The 22,773-nt window shown below is 58.9% G+C and overlaps 5 protein-coding genes across 8 annotated transcripts; all 5 read left to right on the top strand.

The window, feature by feature from the left end:
- Positions 1 to 364: 364 nt before the first annotated feature.
- TUSC2 (tumor suppressor 2, mitochondrial calcium regulator) lies at positions 365 to 3,267 on the top strand. Its single transcript, XM_060022566.1, has 3 exons — positions 365 to 629; positions 1,739 to 1,859; positions 2,030 to 3,267. The coding sequence occupies exons 1-3, from the start codon at positions 484 to 486 to the stop codon at positions 2,093 to 2,095; spliced, it is 333 nt and encodes a 110-aa protein (XP_059878549.1). The 5' UTR covers positions 365 to 483; the 3' UTR covers positions 2,096 to 3,267.
- A 2,114-nt stretch (positions 3,268 to 5,381) lies between these two features.
- Positions 5,382 to 11,245, top strand: HYAL2 (hyaluronidase 2). Of its 2 annotated transcripts, XM_060022559.1 has the most exons (5): positions 5,382 to 5,490; positions 7,581 to 8,560; positions 9,012 to 9,101; positions 9,544 to 9,739; positions 11,132 to 11,245. In XM_060022559.1, exons 2-5 carry the CDS (start codon positions 7,631 to 7,633, stop codon positions 11,173 to 11,175), a joined length of 1,260 nt encoding a protein of 419 aa, XP_059878542.1. In that variant the 5' UTR covers positions 5,382 to 5,490; positions 7,581 to 7,630; the 3' UTR covers positions 11,176 to 11,245. The 2 variants fall into 2 exon arrangements, with proteins under 2 accessions (XP_059878542.1, XP_059878541.1); XM_060022558.1 differs by lacking the exon at positions 11,132 to 11,245 and having other exon boundaries at positions 9,544 to 10,272.
- A 2,094-nt stretch (positions 11,246 to 13,339) lies between these two features.
- HYAL1 (hyaluronidase 1) lies at positions 13,340 to 16,860 on the top strand. The gene is made up of 4 exons (XM_060022561.1): positions 13,340 to 13,465; positions 13,942 to 14,865; positions 15,223 to 15,312; positions 15,494 to 16,860. The coding sequence occupies exons 1-4, from the start codon at positions 13,445 to 13,447 to the stop codon at positions 15,791 to 15,793; spliced, it is 1,335 nt and encodes a 444-aa protein (XP_059878544.1). The 5' UTR covers positions 13,340 to 13,444; the 3' UTR covers positions 15,794 to 16,860.
- A 149-nt stretch (positions 16,861 to 17,009) lies between these two features.
- HYAL3 (hyaluronidase 3) lies at positions 17,010 to 22,727 on the top strand. 3 transcript variants are annotated; one of them, XM_060022564.1, is made up of 4 exons: positions 17,010 to 17,130; positions 21,478 to 21,622; positions 21,833 to 21,922; positions 22,039 to 22,727. In XM_060022564.1, coding segments are annotated over exons 1-4 (501 nt in total). In that variant the 5' UTR covers positions 17,010 to 17,128; the 3' UTR covers positions 22,303 to 22,727. The 3 variants fall into 3 exon arrangements, with proteins under 3 accessions (XP_059878547.1, XP_069397259.1, XP_069397260.1); XM_069541158.1 differs by having other exon boundaries at positions 20,712 to 21,622; XM_069541159.1 differs by lacking the exon at positions 21,833 to 21,922 and having other exon boundaries at positions 20,712 to 21,622.
- On the top strand, positions 18,888 to 19,977 carry NAA80 (N-alpha-acetyltransferase 80, NatH catalytic subunit). Its single transcript, XM_060022565.1, is given in 2 exon segments — positions 18,888 to 18,917; positions 18,919 to 19,977. Coding segments are annotated over 2 exon segments (894 nt in total). The 3' UTR covers positions 19,783 to 19,977.
- Positions 22,728 to 22,773: the final 46 nt, after the last annotated feature.

The raw sequence follows: 22,773 nt of genomic DNA, 5'->3' as shown, positions 1-22,773 counted from the left end.
TGGGGATAGAATGAGGGCAGACGGGCACTGCCCAAACTGGCCTAGGGTCAGGCCCTAAAGTGCTGCTTTGGTTGGGTAGGCTCGCTGAGCCTGACCTCTGGGGGTCGGGGACTTCGAAGCCGCAGTACAAGCCGAAGAAACCAGGTGGAGGACACAGCCACCGCTTTCCAGACTGTGAGCTGCCCCAGCTGGAGAGGGCGTGGCCTGCTGGGACCTGACGTCTCGCAGTGCATGCTGGGATACCTAGCATCTGAGGGCAGCTATTAGCCCAGCCCCGCGGACCGACGAGAGAAGCAGCCAATCAGAGGCAGGAGCATACGCAGTGTTCGGAAGCGGAAGTGAGGTTTCCGTGGAGACAGCGGAGCCTGCGGAAGGCGGCGGCGGCGGCACCTGCGAGCGGAGGCCTAGGCGGGGCATGGCGGCGCGGACGGTCCTGTGAGAGCGAAGCTGCCGCGGGGCCCGCCATGCGCCGGCGGCCCTGACATGGGCGCCAGCGGCTCCAAAGCTCGGGGCCTGTGGCCCTTCGCCTCGGCGGCGGGGGGCGGCGGCCCGGAGGCGGCTGTCGCTGAGCAAGCTTTGGTGCGACCGCGAGGCCGAGTCGTGCCCCCCTTCGTATTCACGCGCCGCGGGTAAGGGCGTGGGGTTCCGCCCCCGGGAGGACAGACGGGCGGCTGGGTGCCCCGCGTCATGGGGCGCTCCCGCCGCTGTACCCCCTACACCCGAGTCAGGACGGTTCCCATATTTCAGGCTCCCAGAGGAACAAGGGGTGGGGAAAGCCGAGCAGTCGGTTCCTGGCGGCCTGGCTGCTCTGAAGGTCTCCCGAGGAGAAGAGTGGGCCTGAGGCTTGTCCCTGGGCAGGCCCTCCTCACGGTGAAGCTAAGATAGGGCCTCCCTGAGACTTCAGAACCTCTTCCTTTCATCCCATCCATCCCAGCCTGCAAGCTGAAGGCTCCTATCCTCCCTCACCTCCAGTTCTCTCTCGGGGAGAATGACCCTCTGTTTTGTCTGTTTACGTTCCCCACAGTGGTGGGGTTGGACCTCTCTGGGTAGTGGCCGGGAAAGCAGGACTGGCCCCCAGCGTTGGGGATGGGGCCTGGGGAAAAAGACCCTCACCCAGGTATGTTTCCCAGATCTGGAGCACTGACCTCCCCCCTCCCCCAAGCGGCCCAGGCAGGAGCATTCGATTGGCCTCGCTGTGATGGGCCCTGGGGAGTGACACTCAGGTGATGCTGGAGATTTGGCTGTAGATACTAGGGGGACCCCAACAGTGGCAGTTTGGCTGCATCAACCACCTGGATGGGGGAGGATGCAGGCTTTTTCCCTTTAGGCTCCCTCCTAGCTCAGGCATCTGCTATCTCAGGCTTTGGCCCTGGGCCAGCAGTGTCTTCTGGAGTGAGACCAACATGCCCAGGCCACCATCCTGCCCACTCTAGAAGCCCTGGGTGAAGGCAAGGGCCTGATGGAACGGCTACTCTTGCTGAACAAACCAGTGATTTTTTGGTATGGCCTCTCTTCTCATAATCTGACAGAGTAGCACTGGCCACCACCCCACTCCCCACTTCCTTTTGGTATACCCCAGATACTAAGCAAGGGATTCTCCAGGCATACTAACCTCCCTTCCTCCCACCAAGGTTGTTCCTCCCCATTTGGGGGAGGGCATACTTCCCTGTGGTCTGTGGCATTTGCCATGACTAGGTTGGGGCTCCAGCCCAGCCCGTTCCCCTCTCCCTCTGCACAGCTCCATGTTCTATGACGAGGATGGGGATCTGGCTCACGAGTTCTATGAGGAGACAATCGTCACCAAGAACGGGCAGAAGCGGGCCAAGCTGAGGCGGGTACATAAGAACCTGATTCCTCAGGTGAGGGGCTGGGCAGTGGTCATAGAGCCTATGTTGATTGTGTGGAGGTAGACCCAGATGGGGTCTACTCTTATGGTGGGGGCTCTTGGGGGAGGAGCTGGGAGGAACAGGAAGGCTTCCTGGAGTAGGGGCCCTGAGCTGGCCCTCACTAGCCTCTGTTTCCATGGCAGGGCATCGTGAAGCTGGATCCCCCCCGCATCCACGTGGATTTCCCTGTGATCCTCTATGAGGTGTGAGCCTGGGGGGTGGCAGGCATAAACACCCCCTGCCCCAGCAAGAAACCCCCAGGCTCAAGGTGTGGCTTCCACTGAGGAACCTAGGCTGGGGCCACAACCGTGAATAAACTCCACTGGCCCGGAACCTTCAACTGTGAGCAGGGCAGTCCTACAATGCTGGTTGGGTGTTGGTTTGTATGTGGACAGGAGGTGGCTGGTGGCTGGCAAGGGCTGATGGCGGAGTTACCAGTCCACCTTTCCCAGCAATCCCTACAAGGAGCATGGCAGGGCATATGCTGTTCAGGAATGCCTGGTTCCTGTGCCCTTGCCTGGCCTGCATTCTTCCAAGCTTGCCTAGGGCCCAGCCCTGCTGGAGGCTACAGCACTTTACAAGTAAGGTCTGCCTTTTTCCAGCCCCAGGGCTGTGGGAGCTGTACACAAGTGGGAACTTCCTTTCCCTCACTTCCTTCACCCTCTCGTTGGAGCATTTCAGCCGTTTGCTACCTCGATTCCTCCTGTGTTGGACAGAAGCTGGGGGCAGAACAAGCCTGATTCTTCCTGCCTACCTGCCCATCTGTTCCCACCCCCAGATGGATGGACAGTTTGCTGGCTGTTAATAGGTGTGGGAGGTTTCTCCCTCTACCCTGGGCTGGGCTGATCCCTCCCCACTGCAACTAGTTGTTGACCCCTACCCCAACTGAGAGGGCATAGGATGGGGATCAGGAAGGGCTCTGGATGCCTGTGCCTATGGGGTGTTGCCACATCCCACCTACTGTGTCTAATCCCCCTTGCCCTTACACATCCACCACCCTGTGATAAGGAACAGCACCCTGTGGCTGGTGCCAGTAGCTCTGAGGAGCCCACCACCCATTCCCCTACAGTATACCCATCCCTTCAGGATCAGTAAGAGAAAAGTACTGGAGCCCTGGGTAGGGACAGAAAGGAGAGAACAATCATAAAGGAATACTTAAAATGTGAAAGCTTGTAAATAGTCTAGTCCATGATGTTGGGGCAGAGTCTGATTTCTACATAAAAATGACTTTTTTTTTTTTAATTCCTTACTGTGCAAACTCTGTTCTTCAAGCGTGTGAGAAATGGCTTGGGGAGGGTAGCCCTCAATCTAGGAAGGCTGTTGTGTTATTTGTTCAATAAAATTATTTGTAGACCCTGCATACAAGAATGACATCTCTGAGGCTTGATACCCAGTATCTAGACCACCACCTGGGCATAGTAGGTGGGCCTGGGTGGGGGACTCTTGTTGCCCACATCTCCAGCGAGGCCCAGAGTGAGCATGAGCCTAGCCTGCGGCCATTCCAGCTACAATCAGCAGGTGGCAGTGTATTCACACAGACCTCATTGCAGACCCCCTCAGGATGGAGAGCCATTCATACTTGTGTATTGTGTTCAATAAGCGGGGACCCCTGGAATTGGAAGGCCCTGGAGTACCTCAGTAGGGATTGGCCCCATCTGCCTGACCTGAGGTGAGAGTGTGACCACACATAGGTCTGGAACAGTTGTCCTGCCCCCAGCTGTGCCAGCTGACGCCACATGAGGTCACAGCCTGAGCCCCATGGACCTCCAAGGCCCAGCCTTAGGTGGACAGCAGCCAAGTGGGTACCACTGCCCTTGACCTACTGCGAGGCTCTGCAGCCCAAACCTACTTGCACTACCAGGAGAGTAGGCTTGGGGCTTCTGTTCCAGCAGGTAAAGCTCAGCTACCCAATACTTCCTCTGGTCCTTTCTGCCCTGTCTTCTCACCTGCAGTCTGCTCCCTGTGGACATTTGGCCTACACTTCTCAGGTCCTGCTATGAGGCTGGTTCTCTACTAGGCCTAGCCCTTGGCCATCAGCCCATCTCCCAGTAAGGGAGGAGGGAGTTCAAGGACACAGGCTGCTGGGTCTGGGAAGTTGGCCTACCTGTCTTGGAGGTTTAAACTTGTCAAGTGTGAAGCAGGATCACCCTCTGCAGCCTGGACTTGTAGTTTTTCTTTGGGCACCTTCCCGTTTCCCCAGTAAGATGCCAGGCATAAGGCCCTATCGTCGTCCTCCACTGTCCCTCCCACTGACTGCCCCAAGGCCAGGGTTCTGCCATGCTGGGTGGCAGCCCATCACCACTGTCCCAGTGTGGGGGAACTCCCTGTGCTGGGCCTGCCCTAGCTGACCCCAAAGCTGGAAACAATGGGGGTCATGGCTGTGCTTCCCCACTCCCTCCTACTGGGCTGTGCTCACTTCCTTCCTTCCTGAGGAAGTGTCCCTGCCCTGGGACAGTCTGGTCTGGCCTTTGTTTCCCCAGGGGCCCCCAGCCTTGGAGCTTTTAAGGCCTGTGTCCCTTGTGGAGCCAGCACAGTGGTCCAGGAACACCACCCTCCCATGCCATGTCCTGGACTCCTTGGTCATCAGGGTAGACTCCAGGATATGTTCCCATCTCCCCCAGTCCCCCAGTCTTACACAGCCTCTGTTAGGAGAGAGGGCCTGGGCATGAAGGAGGTGGGCTGGTAGGGTCGGGGGGCGGGTAGGCTCAGGGTGATTTGAGGGTGTGCAGATTTGTACCTCTGGAGGGGTCTGCTGGGACCTGCTGCAGCCCTCCTGGGAGCTAGCCACGTTATGGGCACCCGCTTCCCACAGGAATACACCCCTTTCCTCACCCATGTGGTAAGGAGCCCCTTACTCTGCAGCATCTTAGTGAAATCCACCCAGGAACATCCTCTGGCAGGAGAGCACCCTGCAGAACCCTCCCAGGCCCTGCCCCTCCCCCCAACAGTCACCCACATCAACACATTGTCCACTCTGTCACACTTGGGATGCTTCCGCTCTCAGTGGAAAAAAATTGACTCAGCTCCTGTAAGTTCCCCCAACACCCCCACCCCAGGGCTGGTTCTCTTCTTCACCACCTGCTTTGGGGGATCATCTGCCAAACATCCCCCAAGTAGTTTGACTCCCCAAAACGCCACCACCAGGGCCTCTCCACTCACATGCTGCTGGATTTGAGGATGGGCCTCAACCTTAAGGGCAGGTTGGGGAGAAAAGCTTTTAGTGTTAAGGAAGCTGCCAGCATGGGGGAGGCTGGCACCTGAACCAGGTCCCCCAGCCTTCCTGTCACCTGGTGCAGTTTGCTGGGCCAGGGCCTACTCAGGGGAAGGGTGGGGCGGGCAGCCAGCCTGCAGGGCACGCCGGAGGGAAACGGTCAAGGCGGTCCCCTCCCCCGCGCATGTTCCTGGCCCTTTCCTCTCTGAGGGGCAGCAGGAAGTGAGGAGAAAGGGCCGGGGCGGGAGGCGGGAGCGGGTGGGAGGGATGGGGTTTATCAAGCTGCCGGCGGGCTGCCCGGAGGGCAGCAGCTGGTGCGAGTAGCTTTTCTGGAGACTTACCCCGGGAAGGAGGGAGGCCGCCGACCTACTGGGCCGACGGACTCCCACACAGGTGAGCCCAGGGCAGGCGACTGGTCTGCACCCTGGTACATGCGCTCACAGCAGCGCTCCCTGCCTCTCCTCCCAGTCGCGCGGGCGGGGAATGGGCTGGCCATACAGACCCGGGCCCTTTGGGGAGCTGAGGATCCCGGGGGAGCGGATCTAGGAAGAGGCAAGGAATACTCCCCCCATTCCAGCTCCAAGCCTGCTCCCCAGAGGGAGGGGCTTACAGGACCAAAGGACTTAGGATACTGGGCAGGGGCCCAGGGGAAACCCTCTGGCCGGGCCGGCTTTCTCTGCCATCTGTCCAGGAACTTCTGCAAGGGTGGCAGCTTCCTCAGAGTTGAAAGGAAGCCTTGGGGGCTCCCACAGGCCCCCCAGAGACTGGACAGGAGGCGATGGGAGCCCAGGGATTGGCCTGTGCCTGATGCAGGTCGGGGGCAGGGGGACGCCCTATCCCCAGGGCCCGCTGGGCTTACTGGCCCCAGCCGGGCGGGCCTAGCTGCGACCCACAGCTCGTGTTGCCCGGACAACCACTGCCTCCACGCAGTCCTGGAAGAGCTAAGACGCGGGTGCTAGGCCCCCTCCCCAAGTCTGGCAGGGGGCGGGGATTCCCTTCAGACCAGGGTCGGGGGAAGGGAGCCCTGATCCGTAGGGGGCGGCACATTACTGTCCTGCGAGACCAGAGGTCGGCTCTGGTCACCGTCCCCCTTTACATACAAAGGGGCCCCAGGACTGGAGACTACGCTCAGGGATGCTGAGCCAGATTCACTACTACCCCCGGCCAAGGCCTCGGGGTCCCACAGCACCTCCTTCTGGCCGGGTGACGGAACGCCACCTCCTTTATTCCCTCCCCTACCCCCGTCCTTTATGCTGTCCCTTTAAGCGGCTGGCCGCGTCGCAGAGCAGCGAGGACTGTACCACCGGCCGCAGGCTGCGGGGGGGAATTTGGGGCTGACTGGCCCTCACGGCTGAGACTCCACAAGAAAGCCCCATTTGGAGGGGTCTCACGGTTCCAGATTGATGGTCACATTCCTCGGCAGAGGATCTGGGGACCTTGGAGCCCAAAACGCAGCACTGGCTACCCAAAAGTCAGGCACACCTTTCCGACCCCGCCGCAAATCCTGCGCAGGGCCCGCCTCCGCGCTGAATTCTTAAAGGGCCCGCGGGCTGGGGGGGCGGAGCCAGTAGAGGCGCCGAACAGGGGCAGTGCCTGGTGGAGCGGCCGGAGCGGGCCGGGCTGGGGCGGGGATGGCGATGGCCATGGCGCAGGTCCCGGCGGCTCCCTGCGCGAGGTGAGGGAGGGCAGTGCGAGCCTGGCGGCTCTCTCCGCGGGCTCTATTCTGAGCCCCCAGGGAGGCGGCCCAGGACCCCCCCCCCAACTCTGGGCCGGGTTCAGCCCCCACGTGCGGGGCGGGGGCGGGGTCCCGGACAAAGGCCAGGTGGAGTGGGCTTTACCCCGGACCGCTTGGCCCGGGGGCGCGATCATTTCTGGTAGCTGTAGAGGGAAATGCCGGTCTGCCAGCGCCACCGTGGGAGATCCACCACCCCTTTGTCCCCGCGGGGCCTCCACCAAGCTTGGGAGAGTGTCTGCGCTGAGACAAAGTCTATTAGCCTCGCTCTGCTGCTGGGCGGGTGCAAAAAAAGATACCAGCTCTGGGGCTGTTACAGCTTCCTAGCTGCTTCATCAGCTGTGCCTTGCCTTACCCAAATGCTATGGTTTCTCAGGACCAAGAGTACTTCACAGGGTAGAGTGGGCCTCGGTTTGGGGCTCTCAGAAACCTTGTCCTGGGTGGTATTCAGCCATGTGTGAGTCTCTGGGCAGTGAGTCTATAGCTCAATTCGTCCAGTTCTCAGAGGGGTCACAGACCTAACAAGTTCCTGCCCAGCTGTAGGCTACCTGCTCCAGGAAGGAGCCCTGGCAGTGAGTTCCTGCGCCTCAGTGGTCTGTGGTCTCTCAGACCTGTTATAGCCAATAACAGGGTCTGAACAACCCTGGGCACGGTGCCCTACACAGCATGGGCTTTGGGAGTATGGATGGGTTTGGGGTGGACACCTCCAGGATTCTATAGACTGATTTGCTGTCTCCCACCTTTCCCCCAGTTCCTGAGCTAGTGCCAGGCAGGTGACACTGTCTTCCTGCAGCCCCCAGCATGTGGGCAGGCCTGGGCCCTGCCGTCACACTGGCCCTGGTGTTGGCGGTGGCATGGGCCACAGAGCTGAAGCCCACAGCACCACCCATCTTCACAGGCCGGCCCTTTGTGGTAGCATGGGATGTGCCCACACAAGACTGTGGCCCACGCCACAAGGTGCCACTGGACCCAAAGGACATGAAGGCCTTTGATGTGCAGGCCTCACCTAATGAGGGTTTCGTGAACCAGAACATCACCATCTTCTACCGTGACCGGCTGGGCATGTATCCACACTTCGATTCAGTGGCGAGGTCTGTGCATGGTGGTGTGCCACAGAATGGCAGCCTCTGGGTACACCTGGAGATGCTAAAGGGACATGTGGAACGCTACATTCGTACACAGGAGCCTGCAGGGCTGGCAGTCATCGACTGGGAGGACTGGCGGCCAGTGTGGGTACGCAACTGGCAGGACAAGGACGTGTACCGCCGATTATCACGCCAGTTGGTGGCCAGTCGCCACCCTGACTGGCCACCAGACCGCATAGTGAAGCAGGCGCAGTATGAGTTTGAGTTTGCTGCACGCCAGTTCATGCTGGAGACACTGCGATTTGTCAAGGCATTTCGGCCTCGGCACCTGTGGGGCTTCTACCTCTTCCCCGACTGTTACAACCATGATTATGTGCAGAACTGGGAGACCTATACAGGCCACTGCCCTGATGTTGAGGTCTCCCGAAATGACCAGCTGGCCTGGCTGTGGGCTGAGAGCACGGCCCTCTTCCCCTCTGTATACCTGGAAGAGACACTCGCTTCCTCCACACATGGCCGCAACTTTGTCAGCTTCCGTGTTCAGGAGGCCCTTCGCGTGGCTCACACCCACCATGCCAACCATGCACTCCCGGTCTATGTCTTCACGAGGCCCACCTATAGCCGCGGACTCACAGGGCTTAGCGAGGTATGTGCCTCCCAGGGCCCTGTCTTCGTCCTTGGGAAACCACTGCAGGCCTCCTGCCCCCAAGCTTACTGGCTACTCTACATCTCCTCACCTCATTATCTCTGTAACCCTATGAAAGGGTGGCATTGTTATCTCCATTTTGTGGATACAAAAATTGAGGGCCAGAGATGCTGAGAAATTTACCCAGAACTTCCCAGCAAATCCAGGCAGAGCAGGGACTTGGGCCTAGTATTCTGACTTTGCGGTCCATCCTGATAGGTACATACTAGGCTCAAGTGGGCCCTTGGCTTGGGAATGGGAGGCCAGAAGTGGGGGTGGAAACGGCTTAAACATTTAAGGAGAAAGTGAAACAGCTGCTGCCTAGGGGTGAGAAGGAGGGCCTTCTCACACTGTCTGTCCTTCTCACCCTGTGGTCTCAGTATTCCCCAGTGACCATCTCCTTCCCACGCAGATGGATCTCATCTCCACCATTGGCGAGAGTGCAGCCCTGGGTGCAGCTGGTGTCATCCTCTGGGGTGATGCGGGGTACACCACCAGCATGGTAAGTAAGACCCACCCAGCCTACTGGAGCTGAGTCTGCAGGGACAGGCAGAGCGTCTGTGCTTTTGGCTGCAAACCTCAAAGTGGTCCCCTCATCTGTCCCCCACCCAAGGAGCCCCAGTCCCAACAGAGAAGACTCAGTCCCTCCCCTTCTCCCAGGAAGGGGGATTTGCTGTCCTGACCAGCTGTTGAGTTCCACCCTGCCCCATCTGCCCTGCTGGGTTCCAGTCCCTGCCCCCACCCCCTTCTTAGAAGGAATAGGAACAGTGAGGGCTCAGGCATGCTTGCGTGTGTGTGTGTGTGTGTGTGTGTGTGTGTGTGTGTGTGTGTGTGTGCGCGCGCGCATTGTTAAAAGAAGGTACAGTCACCACAGTGTAAACAGAGTTTCCATCTGGGCCTGTGGGCTGAGACAGCTGACCCTGATCCCTGACCTCTGCCCCCAGGAGACCTGCCAGTACCTCAAGGATTACCTGACCCGGTTGCTGGTACCCTACGTCGTCAATGTGTCCTGGGCTGCCCAGTATTGCAGCTGGGCCCAGTGCCACGGCCACGGGCGCTGTGTGCGCCGTGACCCCAGTGCTAATACCTTCCTGCACCTCAGTGCCAGCAGCTTCCGCCTAGTGCCTAGCCACGCACCTGGTGAGCCGCAGCTGCGACCAGAGGGGGAACTCAGTTGGGCCGACCGCAACCACCTGCAGACGCACTTTCGCTGCCAGTGCTACCTAGGCTGGGGCGGCGAGCAATGCCAGTGGGACCGCAGGCGGGCAGCTGGGGGTGCCAGTGGGGCCTGGTCTGGGTCCCACCTCACCAGCCTGCTGGCTGTGGCCGCCCTGGCCCTCACCTGGACTTTGTAAGGGTCTCTCACGCAGCTGCCAGGCAAGCTGGCTTCTGCCACAAGGGCTCTGCTAGGCATGTAGGAGCCCACAAGGGGTGGACAAACCAGAGTCTGAAGGGGCAGAACCCCCTGGGATGCCCAGTAGGGTGTCCGTACCAGCTCCCACCCCCTGTTCTAAGGGGGAGGGACAGTCCCGTGGGAGGCCCCTTCTCTCCCTGCCAGAGAGGAAGAGGGGCACAGCTGGGCCGGGGAGGACCTGACCCTACTCCCCTGCCCCTGCATAGTTTATTATTATTATTTTGGGGTCTCTTTTGTAAATTAAATATGAAACAACTGCTTCTTTGCTTGGACTGTCTGTGCCTGGGCCAGGGCATGTGAGAGAGATTTCAGGGTCTTCCATATAAGGTTTGAGCTCAGTTCTGTCTCTGTGAGACTCTCTGCTGGCGACTTCTCATCTGTAAAATGCATTCACTGGGATCTGCAGGCCAGAGCTTCCCACTCTAGCTGTCCTGCTAGGGCAGGGGCCACTGGGAGTGGAGGGACTCACAGTCTACCCCAACACCAAGGACCTTGCTTTATCCATATTGATTGGAAAGCAGTTGGGTACAACCTTCTGTGAGGGGTGGGGCTCATTGTGCTTCTCCTACTTGGTACTGTATCCCCAGCTGGGCTGGTGCCAGTCGCCTCGCCTTGCCCACCCAAGGAGAAAGGGGAAAGCGGATGTTTGATCTTCCCTGGCTGGGCAGGTAGCCAGATCACTCCTCCCTGCTGTTCTCACAGGCAAGGGCGGCTCCTCCACTCCCTAGTCCCAAGGACAGTGGACTTCAGCCACACGCACTTCTCCCCATCTAGCTCAGAGTCCTCCACTGGGTATGGTCAGGGGGAGGCAAGCAGGGCATTGGGATCTGAATCATGAGGTCCAGTCCCTGTCCCACTGCAGAGATGCATGATGGGGTGAGGGGGAGGCATCCTCAACAGTCAGCCCTGTAATGGCCATGGGAGAGCATAGCTTGTCCCCAGCTGTCCCAGGGGAGAGAAGTAGCAGCCAGAGCTGTCATACCAGCTCTGACCTGCTTCACTTCCTCTGCTTCTGAAGTGAGTTATTCTGGGTGGGGCCCTGCCCCTCCCCTCAGCCATTGGACCCACACCTGGATTCCTCCTGTCCCTATCAGTGATGACTGATCCCCTGCCCTCAGATAATACCGGCTCGAGATGTACTCAAGAAACTGTCGAGCAGTGAGGAGGGCACCCCAGCCACAAGGACTCGGGAAGTAGCCTCAAGGAAGTGCTTTCTACATTGAGGTTGGGTTGGGTTTTTTTTTGGGGGGGTGGGGGGGGCCGTACCATGCACAGCACATGGGATCTTAGTTCCCCGACCAGGGATCGAACCACTGCCCCCTGCAGTGGAAGCACGGTTTCCTAACTCCTGGACTGCCAGGGAAGTCCCTACATTGAGAGTCCCTACACTGAGTTTTGAAAGGTGGGGGGGAAACTTGATGCTGGGAACAAAGCATGGGCAAAGGCTGGAGGAAGACAGAACACAAATGGAGACAGAGTTTGAGGCTTGGGTGTGACAGAGGGTTATGCTGCAGGTGGCCCTAGAGTGGCACCAGGCCTGATTTTGTCTGATGATAGTGACTATCTTACCTGTTCAGTGAACACACTGAACACACACATGTGCCAGGGCTGGGCTGGGTGCTGGGGATGCACCCATGAACCACACCAGCAAAGACTGCCATCCTCAGGGGTATGACAGCATAAAGGGAGATGCACTTTGGATGCCAAGGCCAAGTCAGATGTTGGACAGTGGAGAGTGCTCCCCAGAGGCATACAGGCAAGGGGATTGTGTGGTTAGAGCCTGGAGAAGCAATCCTCACCAAATCGATATTGATTCAGGTTGTAAAGTGATCCTTCATCCCTCTGGCTGCTGATGGCAGAGACTAGAGAGGGTGGTAGCACTGGGAGGGAGATGTCAAATCACATGGTGGGGGTAGGGCTGCTTGTATCCTGGCTGCTTGTGACCAAGGTGGGGAGAGGCTGGCTGGAGAGTAGATTCAGGTGTTGATCAATAAGGCCATAAGATGATGGAGCCAGCAGAGGGAGGGCAAGGAAGGAGGAGCTGTGACCTATCTCCCCAACACCTGTGACTTCCCCTACCCAACTGTGACCCCACACACAGCTGTGACCTCCCCTACACAGATGTGACCCATGCATACCTGTTAGCTACCCTGCCCACATCTGTAACCTGCCAACACACAGGTTATCCAGACATACCTGTGACCGGACCCACACAGCTGTGACCTGGCTATGAGCTCAGGTTCAGACTGGGCTGTTCAGTGCTTTCACCTGGGCCAGGAACATGATGTTTCCTTCACCCCACTCTGGCAGGCAAGCCTGGGCCTGAGCACCTAGCAGGTCTCAGTTGCTAGCGCCTGAATCAGCAAACAAGCAAAATCACGAAGGAATGAACAAGCGCGTCTTCACTGATACACTCATGCTCACACCCGTGGTCACACAAACATGGGGTCTCATGGTCATAAAATAGGGTCTCACACACACCAAGTCCCAGGCACTGGGTCCCACACTTGCACATACACACTACTGGAGTTTGTGGAGAGTCCCAAATGTCCACTAACTGGAGCTTTACACACAGTCACTGATCCAGCACATATACAAAGGGTGACAACGCAGCCCTGACTTCAGGAACACAGTTCCTTTCAGACACAGGTCCCTAAAGGGGGGATGATTTATCCACTAGGCACTGTAGGCACAGGGCCACAATACTTATACGGGCCCACAAAAATGTTTTAATTTTAATCTTTTTTAATCAGAAGAAAAAATACAGGAATAATGAATATAAAATAATGAATTCAGTCTGGATTATATCTGTCCTTATGCCAGTATAGTCGTAAAATATATTTTTTAAAAAATATGTATTTTTTTGGCCGCGCAGCATGTGGGATCTTAGTTCCCCGACCAGGGATCGAACCCGTGTCCCCTGCAGTGGAAGCACAGAGTCCTAACCATTCCCTTAAAATGTTTTTTTGAGGAATGGGTCCGCAAAGGTGAAAGTGCCTAGGGCCCATAGGTGTCATAATGCAGGCACGTGGGGAAGGCACCCAGACTCCAGTATCACACCCAGTCGGATCTGCCACCCAGACGGCCCCCATGCACTGCCTCCATCCCCACACCATCCCAAGTAAAGCCACAAAGTCCAGCCCCAGTGCTGACAGAGTGGGAGGGGCCACTTCCGGCCTAGCCCCACCTCCTACCAAGGGCACTTTGCTAGGAGTGCAGAGGTGGCTCTGCTGTCTGGCCCAGCCCTCTAACCCAGGGCCCGCCCCTCAGCCCGCCCCCAGACTGGGTGGGGTGACCCCTACAAAAGCTCAGGGTTTCTAGCAGTGGCTTCTTCCTCCCAAGAGTCTCGGTGCAGCTGAGGCCAGAGTTAAGGAACAGAATCTTGCTGAGCCCTGCATAGGCCCTCACCCTGAGGTCAGGAAGTTTGGAGAATGAGGCCTTTCAGCCCTGAGGTCAGCAGGGACAAGTGGGCAGATTGGCGGGTGTGCAGGAGGGCTGGGCTGACCTTTCCTGCGTCACTGAGCATGCCCTCCTGCATGGGTGGCCAGGATTCCTGGGGAAAGAGACAGGGAAGCCCCCGCCTCCGTCAGTCGGCCAGCCTGGGGGCTGAGGGCCTGGCTCTCAGCCACTCTTCTCAAGACAGATGTCATGGCTTCTGTGGCCCTTGGGGAAAGGGGGCGGGCAAGCCAGGACAAGACCTGTGGGAGACAGAGGGCAAAGGTCGGCCCAAGAGGCAACTCGGATGTGCCCTCTAGTGGCCATGTTCCCCTCAATGCCTCTCCTTTGCCCTCTGACTTCCCTGAACCCTGCAGGTCAATATTTACCTGAAGCCAGAATAGAGGTGGATTAATAAGGGACTTGGCCTGCCTGCCCTCAGTAGGGGTCAGAGAGTTCAAGGCCTGCTTTCAGCTCTGCTTCCCCTGGCCAGGTTTCTCTAGACCTGCCCTGTGCCACGGCAGCCCACCTGCTTCCCATCTGCACCCTCTTCCTGAACTTGCTCGGCATGGCCAAAGGCTCCAGGGACCCCCTGGTACCCAACCGGCCCTTTGCCACCATCTGGAATGCAAACACCCAGTGGTGTCTAGAGAGGCATGGCGTGGACGTGGATGTCAGTGTCTTTGATGTGGTGGCCAACCCGGGGCAGACCTTCCGCGGCCCTGACATGACCATTTTCTACAGCTCCCAGCTGGGCACCTACCCTTACTACACACCTGCTGGGGAACCCGTATTCGGTGGCCTGCCCCAGAATGCCAGCCTGGCTGTCCACCTGGCCCGCGCGTTCCGGGACATCCTGGCTGCCATGCCTGCATCCAACTTCTCAGGGCTGGCAGTTATTGACTGGGAGGCATGGCGCCCACGCTGGGCCTTCAACTGGGACACCAAGGACATTTACCGGCAGCGCTCACGGGCACTGGTACAGGGGCAGCACCCTGACTGGCCAGCTCCTTGGGTGGAGGCAGCAGCTCAGGACCAGTTTGAGGGGGCTGCGCGGGCCTGGATGGCAGGCACCCTCAGGCTGGGACAAGCACTGCAGCCTCGTGGCCTCTGGGGCTTCTATGGCTTCCCTGATTGCTATAACTATGACTTTAAAAATCCCAACTACACTGGCCAGTGCCCACCAGGCATCTGTGCCGAGAATGACCAGCTGGGGTGGCTGTGGGGCCAGAGCCGTGCCCTCTACCCCAGCATCTACCTGCCTGCAGCACTGGAGGGCACGAAGAAGGCACGGATGTTTGTGCAGCACCGTGTGGGTGAGGCATTCCGTTTGGCCGTGGGTGCAGGGTACCCTGATCTGCCAGTGCTGCCCTACGTCCAGATCTTCTACGACATGACTAACCGCTTTCTGCCCCTGGTGAGTCTCCTGTGACCCCACCCACCTTGTAACCTACATTGTTAGGCATTAGTCCAGTAAGTGAGGCCACATAGCCCTGGGGCACTTTAGCCTTGGGACACTTTCATCCATTCCCTCTCACATTCTTTGAGCACCTACTGTGTGCCAAGTTCTGTGCTAGGCACAGACAATTCAGCATTCTTCAGAAAGAAATCATCCCTGCCTGCATGGCACTCACAGGCTAGAGTAAGAGCAGGCTTGCCTCTGGCCACCACAGCTAGAGCAGGCTATGAATTATTTGTCCCATGCAATAGTGTTACAGCAGGCTGCTGTGGGGATGGAGGGAGGCCCCACAGAGCTATGCTGTCCTTTCCCCAGGAGGAGCTGGAGCACAGCCTGGGGGAGAGTGCAGCCCAGGGGGCAGCAGGAGTGGTGCTCTGGGTGAGCTGGGAGAACACAAGAACCAAGGTGAGCTCAAGCCCAGGATGGGGGTGAGGGTGGGGGCAGGAGTGGGGCTTCCAGGCTGACTGGGGAGACCCTGGCCCACCCTTTACCCCTGCAGTCCTGGTTGACCAGCAGGTGAGTGCCTCAATGCCCTAGGTGGACCCGTGCATGGCCGTGGTGTCCTGACGCTCCCCCTCCCACCTAGGAATCCTGCCAGGCCATCAAGGAGTATGTTGACACGACACTGGGGCCCTTCATCCTGAATGTGACCAGTGGGGCTCTTCTGTGCAGTCAAGTCCTGTGCTCTGGCCATGGCCGTTGTGCTCGGCGCCCCAGTCACCCCGAGGCCCGCCTCATCCTCAGCCCCACCAGTTTCTCCATCGAGTCCACGCCTGGTGGTGGGCCTCTGACCCTCCGAGGTGCCCTCTCACTCAAGGATCGGTTGGCTGTGGAGTTCAAATGTCGCTGCTACCATGGGTGGACGGGAACATGGTGTGAGCAGTGAGGCATGTGGTGATTGGCACATGCACACATTGAGTACCTAATGCAATCTGGACCTGGCTACAGCTTTCTCAAGTACAGGCACAGTCACATGAGTCATGGTCACAGTCAGAAGTACACTCAGGCACTGTCATGAGCATATGCTAGCCCATTCACACCTGCTTACAGACCAAGATAGTCGCATAAGGTGTTAGAGCCTTGGGCACCCACCCAGCAGAGTTAAAAATATTTCTTCCAGAGACATTGAGCCAGTCTTTAAACTGCAGCAATCACAAGAACTGACGCTCTGGACTTCCCTGGCGGTCCAGTGGTTAAGACTCCGTGCTTCTACTGCAGGGGGCGGGGGTTCGATCCCTGGTCAGGGAACTAAGATCCCGCATGCTGAAAGAAAGAAAGGGAGGGAGGGAGGAAGGAAGGAAGGAAGAAAGAGCTGACATTCACTGGGTGCCTACTTTTTCCGAGTCCTGTGCTAGGCATTTTAAGTAGTCTAACTTAATTGTGCAATCCTAACATGACGCTATGAGGAAACTGAGGCACACACAGGGAGGGTAAGCACTTTACCCAAGGTTGCAGACAGAAAATAGAGCAGCTGAGATTCAAACCCAGGTGAATCTGGGTTTGAATCTCTACCCTCTACCTCTACCTCTATAGCGATGGAGCCCTTTGGCTCCTACTATATGTCGACGGTAATCAGCCCTGTACTGCAGCCTGAATCCGTTCAGAGGTAACAGCCTCACAAATAAAGCAGACATGATTCTAACTTGAAGAGCTGTTTATTGAGCACCTAAAACGTGCAGGCGCTGGGATCCAGAGGGCACAGGAAAATTCTTTTCTCTTGCTCAGATTTGATGTCTGTCCGAGGGCGGCTGCTTCTCAGGGTTGGGCCCAAATTTCGGGAGGAAGCTCCACCTGACCGTTTCCACGCTGGGCAGGAGGCTGACGTGAGCCGAAACAAAGCTGAACTGGGGGGAGACCTATCTGAGTCTGGGGCGGGGCGGGGCGAGATGGAAGCCCAACCCACCCGTAATGGAGCTGGCGCTCGGTTCGCGCTCACTGGGAGCTGGGCCTGGATAAGCAAGGGCGGGAGGGGCAGAGGTAGAACCAGGGCAGAGATCCAGTCTGCGTCGGGTCTGTGTTATGACGCGAGGGGCCGGGGCCGGGGGCTGGCCGCCCCGAAGACCCGGGACCCGGTGGTGTGCCGCGGGCCGTGACGGCTGCAGTGCGTCCGCCTCACCGCTAGGGTGCGAGCGCCGCGTGCCGGAGGAGTCCGAGCCAGAGACAGCGAGATACAGATCCGTGTGGAGCGAGGACACGGAGCGTCCCGGAGCCAGGCGTCAGCATGTCAGTACTGCCCCCCTCCCCATGCGCGGCGTATTCGTCCTCATTGTCCCCCGCTCTCCCCGTCCGCTCCGCGCGTACAGTTCTCAAGTGACTAAGCCGCCCCGCACGCCCTCTTTGCGTCTGTCGTTCCCTCCCAGAGCATGCCGAGCCACAGCCGCCCGGAGTCAAGCTCCCGAAGCCCCCACCCCCAAACTCCACGGTTTGTCACCCAGTGGGAGGAAGGGGGAAACCGAGGCAGGAGAGAGACTGTCGCCTCTCTCTGTGGACCCGGGAGCCCCACCCACAGTGGGTGGGGTCGGCACAGAAAGGGTTAAGCCTGAGGGGGAAGTCTGGGGCTCCAGGCTCAGGGGCGGATCCTGGGGTTTCCTCTCTCCTGGTCCAGGGGTGCAGCTGCTGCGGAGGTGGCTGATGCAGGTGAGGGGCTTATAGCCCTCTGAGTGGGATGTGGTATGAGGGGAGGGGGCTACCTGTTACTGATCAGTGTGGAATTGGCCTCAAGCTCACGGGGCCTTCCTGCGGAGGTGGGGAAGGGGAGCCAGGGCATCCTCTCTGGAACAGGTGGGTAGAAGGGTGGGGCCCAGCGGCCACCTATTGCTAGAAATCCCCGAGCATTGACCCTTCTGCCAGCAGAGCCTGTGGTAGGATGGGCACACAATGGAGTTCGGGGTCAGGAGGTCTGAGCCCCCAACCTGGTAGCCGTTGGACACCCCTGTGGATGTAGGAAGGAAGCTGTGGTTCTTATCTAGCTAGGGTGTCTACGAAACAGGCCAGTGGGGAACCAGGCCTGCAGGAGCCACATTGCTGTGTGAGCCGGGCCCTTTCTGAGCGGCAGTTGGGTCCATGCCCAGTCAAAGTGTCCTGAGCTGGTCAGTGTTGGGGAGGGAGCCAGGGACTCTGTGCCCCTGGTAGGGAAGGCAGTCCAGGGAGGGGAAATTTGAGCCTGATGGGTGGGTGAATGGCACCCCAATATCGGTTAGGTGGCAGGCATGGCCCAGGTGGTCAAAAAGGCGGGGACCTGGAGTAGGGAGAAGGGTGGGACAGGGAACTTCCCTAGGGGAGTTCCTAGGGAAGCTGTGTTCCCTCCGAAGGGAATACAGCGTTTAAGCAGGGGGTCATGGTGTCTAGTTTGTATGCTCTGTCTGATGGCCAGCCAGCTGCAATGGTGTAGGGCTGGATCTACTCTCCTGGGGAGTTCAAAGCGGTAGTCAGAGAAGGCTGGGGCCTGGAGTCTTGATTTCTGCCCTAGCCTTTAGCCCTCAGCCTCCATCCAGTGTAAGGCAGAGCACCCAGGATCCATCCCCTCTGCTCCCCACCTGAGTCAGGTCCCCCAGGTATAGGGGATGGGATCCTCCAGGTCACCTGTGCCATCAGGTGAGTATGGGGACAAGGTGCAGCCCACCAGTTCCAGGATGCGTGGCCCTCCTTAGCACTCTGTCAGCCACTCCCTGCCCCAGCCCCATCCTCCCTTCTGGCACAGCCCAGCATGGCTGTTGTCCACAGGAGGAGCACCCTTCTGGTCTCAGGAGATACCACTGCCTGGAGACTGTGGCCTTAACCCCCAGCCTGGCACTGAGCCACCTGGAACCCAGCAGGAGATGACCTTGGCTCCCAGCCTGGCATCTGAGCCTGGATCCCACATGTAGGCAAGAGCTGACTCTGAGCCCTGGCCCAGCCAAGCTGACTCCTACCCTAGACCCTATACACCAGGTGGTACTGATCCTGAGTACCACTCCAGCCTAACTGACTCTGGATCCTGCATGCCAGCCAGAGGTGACCCTGAGATCCAACCTGGCCAAGCTGATCCTGGATCCTACACACCAGCCAGATCTGACCCTGAGCCCCAGGCTAGCTGAGTTGACCCTGGGTTCTGCATGCCATCCAGAGATGACCCTCAGTCCTGGCTCAACTGAGCTGACCCTGGATCCCGCACGCCAGCCAGAGGAGACCCCAGCCCCCAACCTGGCTGAGCTGACCCTGGAGCCTGTGCACTGCCGACCTGAGCTCCTGGATGCCTGTGCCGACCTCATCAATGAGCAGTGGCCCCGCAGCCGCGCCTCCCGCCTGCACTCCTTGGGCCAGTCCTCAGATGCCTTCCCCCTCTGCTTGATGCTGCTGAGCCCCCGTCCCACGCCAGAGGCAGACCCCATTGTGGTGGGCCATGCCCGCCTGTCACGGGTGCTGGACCGGCCCCAGAGCCTCCTAGTGGAGACGGTGGTGGTGGCCCGAGCCTTGAGGGGCCGTGGCTTTGGCCGCTGCCTCATGGAGGGCCTTGAAGCCTTTGCTCAGGCCCGGGGCTTCCGCCGGCTACACCTCACCACCCATGACCAGCTGCACTTTTACGCCCACCTGGGATACCAGCTGGGTGAGCCTGTGCAGGGCCTGGTCTTCACCAGTCGGTGGCTGCCTGCCACCCTGGTCAGTGCCTTCCCCAGGGCCTCCTTTCCCCGGCCACCCTGCAGGGCCCCTAGCCTGACTGCCCAAGCTGCCCCAAGAGCCCCCAAGGGGTCATCATTGCCGCCACCCCCACCCCTGCCTGAGCCCTTGACCACCCTACCCCCACCTCCAGGAGGGCCCCCTCCACAAAGCCTGCTGGAGACTCAATACCAAGACCTGAGAAGACGCCCCATATTCTGGATGGAGAAAGACATCTAAGGGCTTACCCAGGGCAAGATGCTGTCTTTCTGGGTCAGTTGACTGCCCAGGACAGTACCAGCCTCAGCCCACTGGCCATCCCTCAGCTTCTATCCCCCGAGGACAGCTTCAGCCTAGGCATGTTTCCTGAGTGCCAGTGGAGATGACGCCATGGCTGTGGCTCAGAGCGCTCAGTGTGGCTGAATAAAGGCTTCTGTTGGGTGTGGTTGTGACAGTGTATTTGTTGACCCCCACCCTCATCTCCCAGCCTTGTCTTAGGTCCTCTGTCCCTGCAGGGGCCCTCAGATCCACCTCGGCCTTAGGGCCATGGGTGGAGGGACACCTGCCTTTTACCTCTCTCACTCTGCCAGGCCCAGGGGACAAGGAGACATTCACTCATCACCATTCACTGGGCACCTGCTGTGTTACAGGCCCTGGATTGGGCACAGGCAGTGGGGAACTAGACAGATAGGGTCTCAGCCCAAGGGACAGGGCAGGCATACTGTGGCAGGATCCATGCTGGGACAGTGGGAGCTCAAGTTTCCTCACTCCACTTGGAGATCTGGTAGACCTCCCAGGGCAGGTGATGCCATAGCAGAGACCTGAGTGCTGAGTAGAAATTAAGCCAGGCAAGGTGGGGGCTGAGTGTTCTTGGGGCAGGAAACAAAATGGGCAGAGGAAAGAAGGGGACTTGTGAAAGCTGTAGGTGGGGGAGGTGTGAGAGGGCACGGTGGTGCCATGGCAGAGATGGACAATACAGAAGGGGAGCTGCCCAAGCCAGCTTGGGTTGTGGCTGCTCTGAGAGGCCTATGAGACCCCTTGGGAACCAGGCTTTACGCACCTCCCTTTCTTGTGAGGAGGAGCTGGAGGAGTTTTCCCAGCTTTCTCTGCTGTGTGGAAGGTGTGGCCATGGCCATGGAGTCTAAGCTCACACCCCCTCTCTCCTGCAGGTTTCCATCCCTGGGGCATGACCATGCAGCTAGGCCTGGCCCTGGTGCTAGGGGTGGCCCTGTGCTTGGGATGTGGCCAGCCCCTGCTGCAAGCCCCTGAACGCCCCTTCTTGGTGCTGTGGAATGTGCCCTCAGCACACTGTAAGGCCCGCTTTGGCGTGCACCTGCCACTAGAGGCCCTGGGCATTGCAGCCAACCGTGGCCAGCGTTTCCACGGCCAGAATGTCACCATCTTCTACAAGAACCAGCTCGGCTTCTATCCCTACCTTGGGCCGAGGGGCACAGCTCACAACGGGGGCATCCCCCAGGCTGTGCCCCTTGACCGCCACCTGGCACGGGCTGCCTATCAGATCCGCCACAGCCTGCAACCTGGCTTCGCTGGCCTGGCAGTACTGGACTGGGAGGAATGGTGTCCACTCTGGTCTGGGAACTGGGGCCGCCGCCAGGTCTACCAGACAGCCTCCTGGGCTTGGGCACGGCGGGTATTCCCCAACCTGGACCCCCAGGAGCAGCTCTACAAGGCCCGTATCGGCTTTGAACAGGCAGCCCGTGCACTGATGGAGGACACACTGCGGCTAGGCCGGGCACTGCAGCCCCATGGGCTCTGGGGCTTCTATCGCTTCCCGGCCTGTGGCAATGGCTGGCATGGTACAGCTTCCAATTACACGGGCCACTGCCATGCAGCCACCCTTGCCCGCAACACCCAACTGCATTGGCTCTGGGCCGCCTCCAGCGCCCTCTTCCCCAGCATATACCTCCCACCCAGGTTACCACCTGCTCACCACCACGCATTTGTCCGATACCGCCTGGAGGAGGCCTTCCGTGTGGCCCTCGCTGGGCACCCACATCCCCTGCCTGTCCTGGCCTATGCCCGCCTCACACACCGGAGCTCTGGGAGGTTCCTGTCTCAGGTGAGTGAAAACTGAAGTCTAGGGGTCTGACTGGGGAGGCATGACATTCTCTGAGGGCCTGAGAAGCCACTCAGAGGCTCAGGGCCAAGGGGCCCTCCTCTAGGGGTGGAATCGGATCATGGCAGTGAGCCATGAAAGTTCTTGAAGGTGGAGGTTGGGCCAGATGGAGCTGGCCAGCCCAGCCCTGGCTTAGCAGCTCTCTGCCTCCAGGATGAACTTGTGCAGACCATTGGTGTGACCGCTGCACTGGGGGCAGCCGGCGTGGTGCTCTGGGGGGACCTGAGCTTCTCCAGTTCTGAGGTGATCATTGCCCCCTCCAGCCTGCCACACAGCCCATGCTGGGGTCCCAGAGATGGGGAAAGACCATGTCAGGGCCATGGAGCAGAAGCATTGATACATCCCTTCCCTCTCCTCAGGAGGAGTGCTGGCATCTCCATGACTACCTAGTGAGCACCCTGGGCCCTTATGTGATCAACGTGACCAGGGCAGCCATGGCCTGCAGTCACCAGCGGTGCCATGGCCATGGCCGATGTGCTTGGCAAGACCCAGGACAACTGGAAGTCTTTCTGCACCTGGAGCCAGATGGCAGCCCTGGAGATTGGGAGTCCTTCAGCTGCCGTTGTTACGCGGGCTGGGCTGGCCCTACCTGCCAGGAGCCCAGGCCTGAAGAAGCAACATAAAGCCAGGAGTCACCTGCCTCTGACCTTCATGTTCCTGCTGCCATCTTTCCAGTCCTGGAGGGAAGACTTTGTCCCACTCTTGTTCTATTTAGTTTACAGTCACTTCTCCCATGCACACACCCCACTTCCCATGGGATCCCTGGGGAGTGGAAGAGGCCAGAAAAAAACATACTGTTTTAAAACTAGACGCCCTCTGAGATCACCTCATCCCTCCTGACAAGAAAGCAGCCCCAGGAAGAGTCGGTGTTCCAGAAGGTTAAGGTTGCCAGCCCAGGGCTCTGTTCTACACTTCACTGCGTCCATGGAATGGTCACAGGAGACCCGTCCAGGGGCAGGTGGGCCCCCGAGGAGATCTTGGCTAAGGTCTTTAAGTGCTAAGCTGTTGTCTGTAATCTGCTTTCATCATAAAGTTACTTTTTCTTTCACTGCCTGAGGTTTGGCTGTTCCCCAATTCTACGAAACCCACCCTCT

This window comes from Delphinus delphis, chromosome 10, assembly GCF_949987515.2.
Source record: "Delphinus delphis chromosome 10, mDelDel1.2, whole genome shotgun sequence".
Taxonomy (NCBI): Eukaryota; Metazoa; Chordata; class Mammalia; order Artiodactyla; family Delphinidae; genus Delphinus; species Delphinus delphis.
The sequence above is the reverse complement of the archived record's forward strand: the minus strand, read 5'-3'. Positions and strand labels throughout refer to the sequence as shown.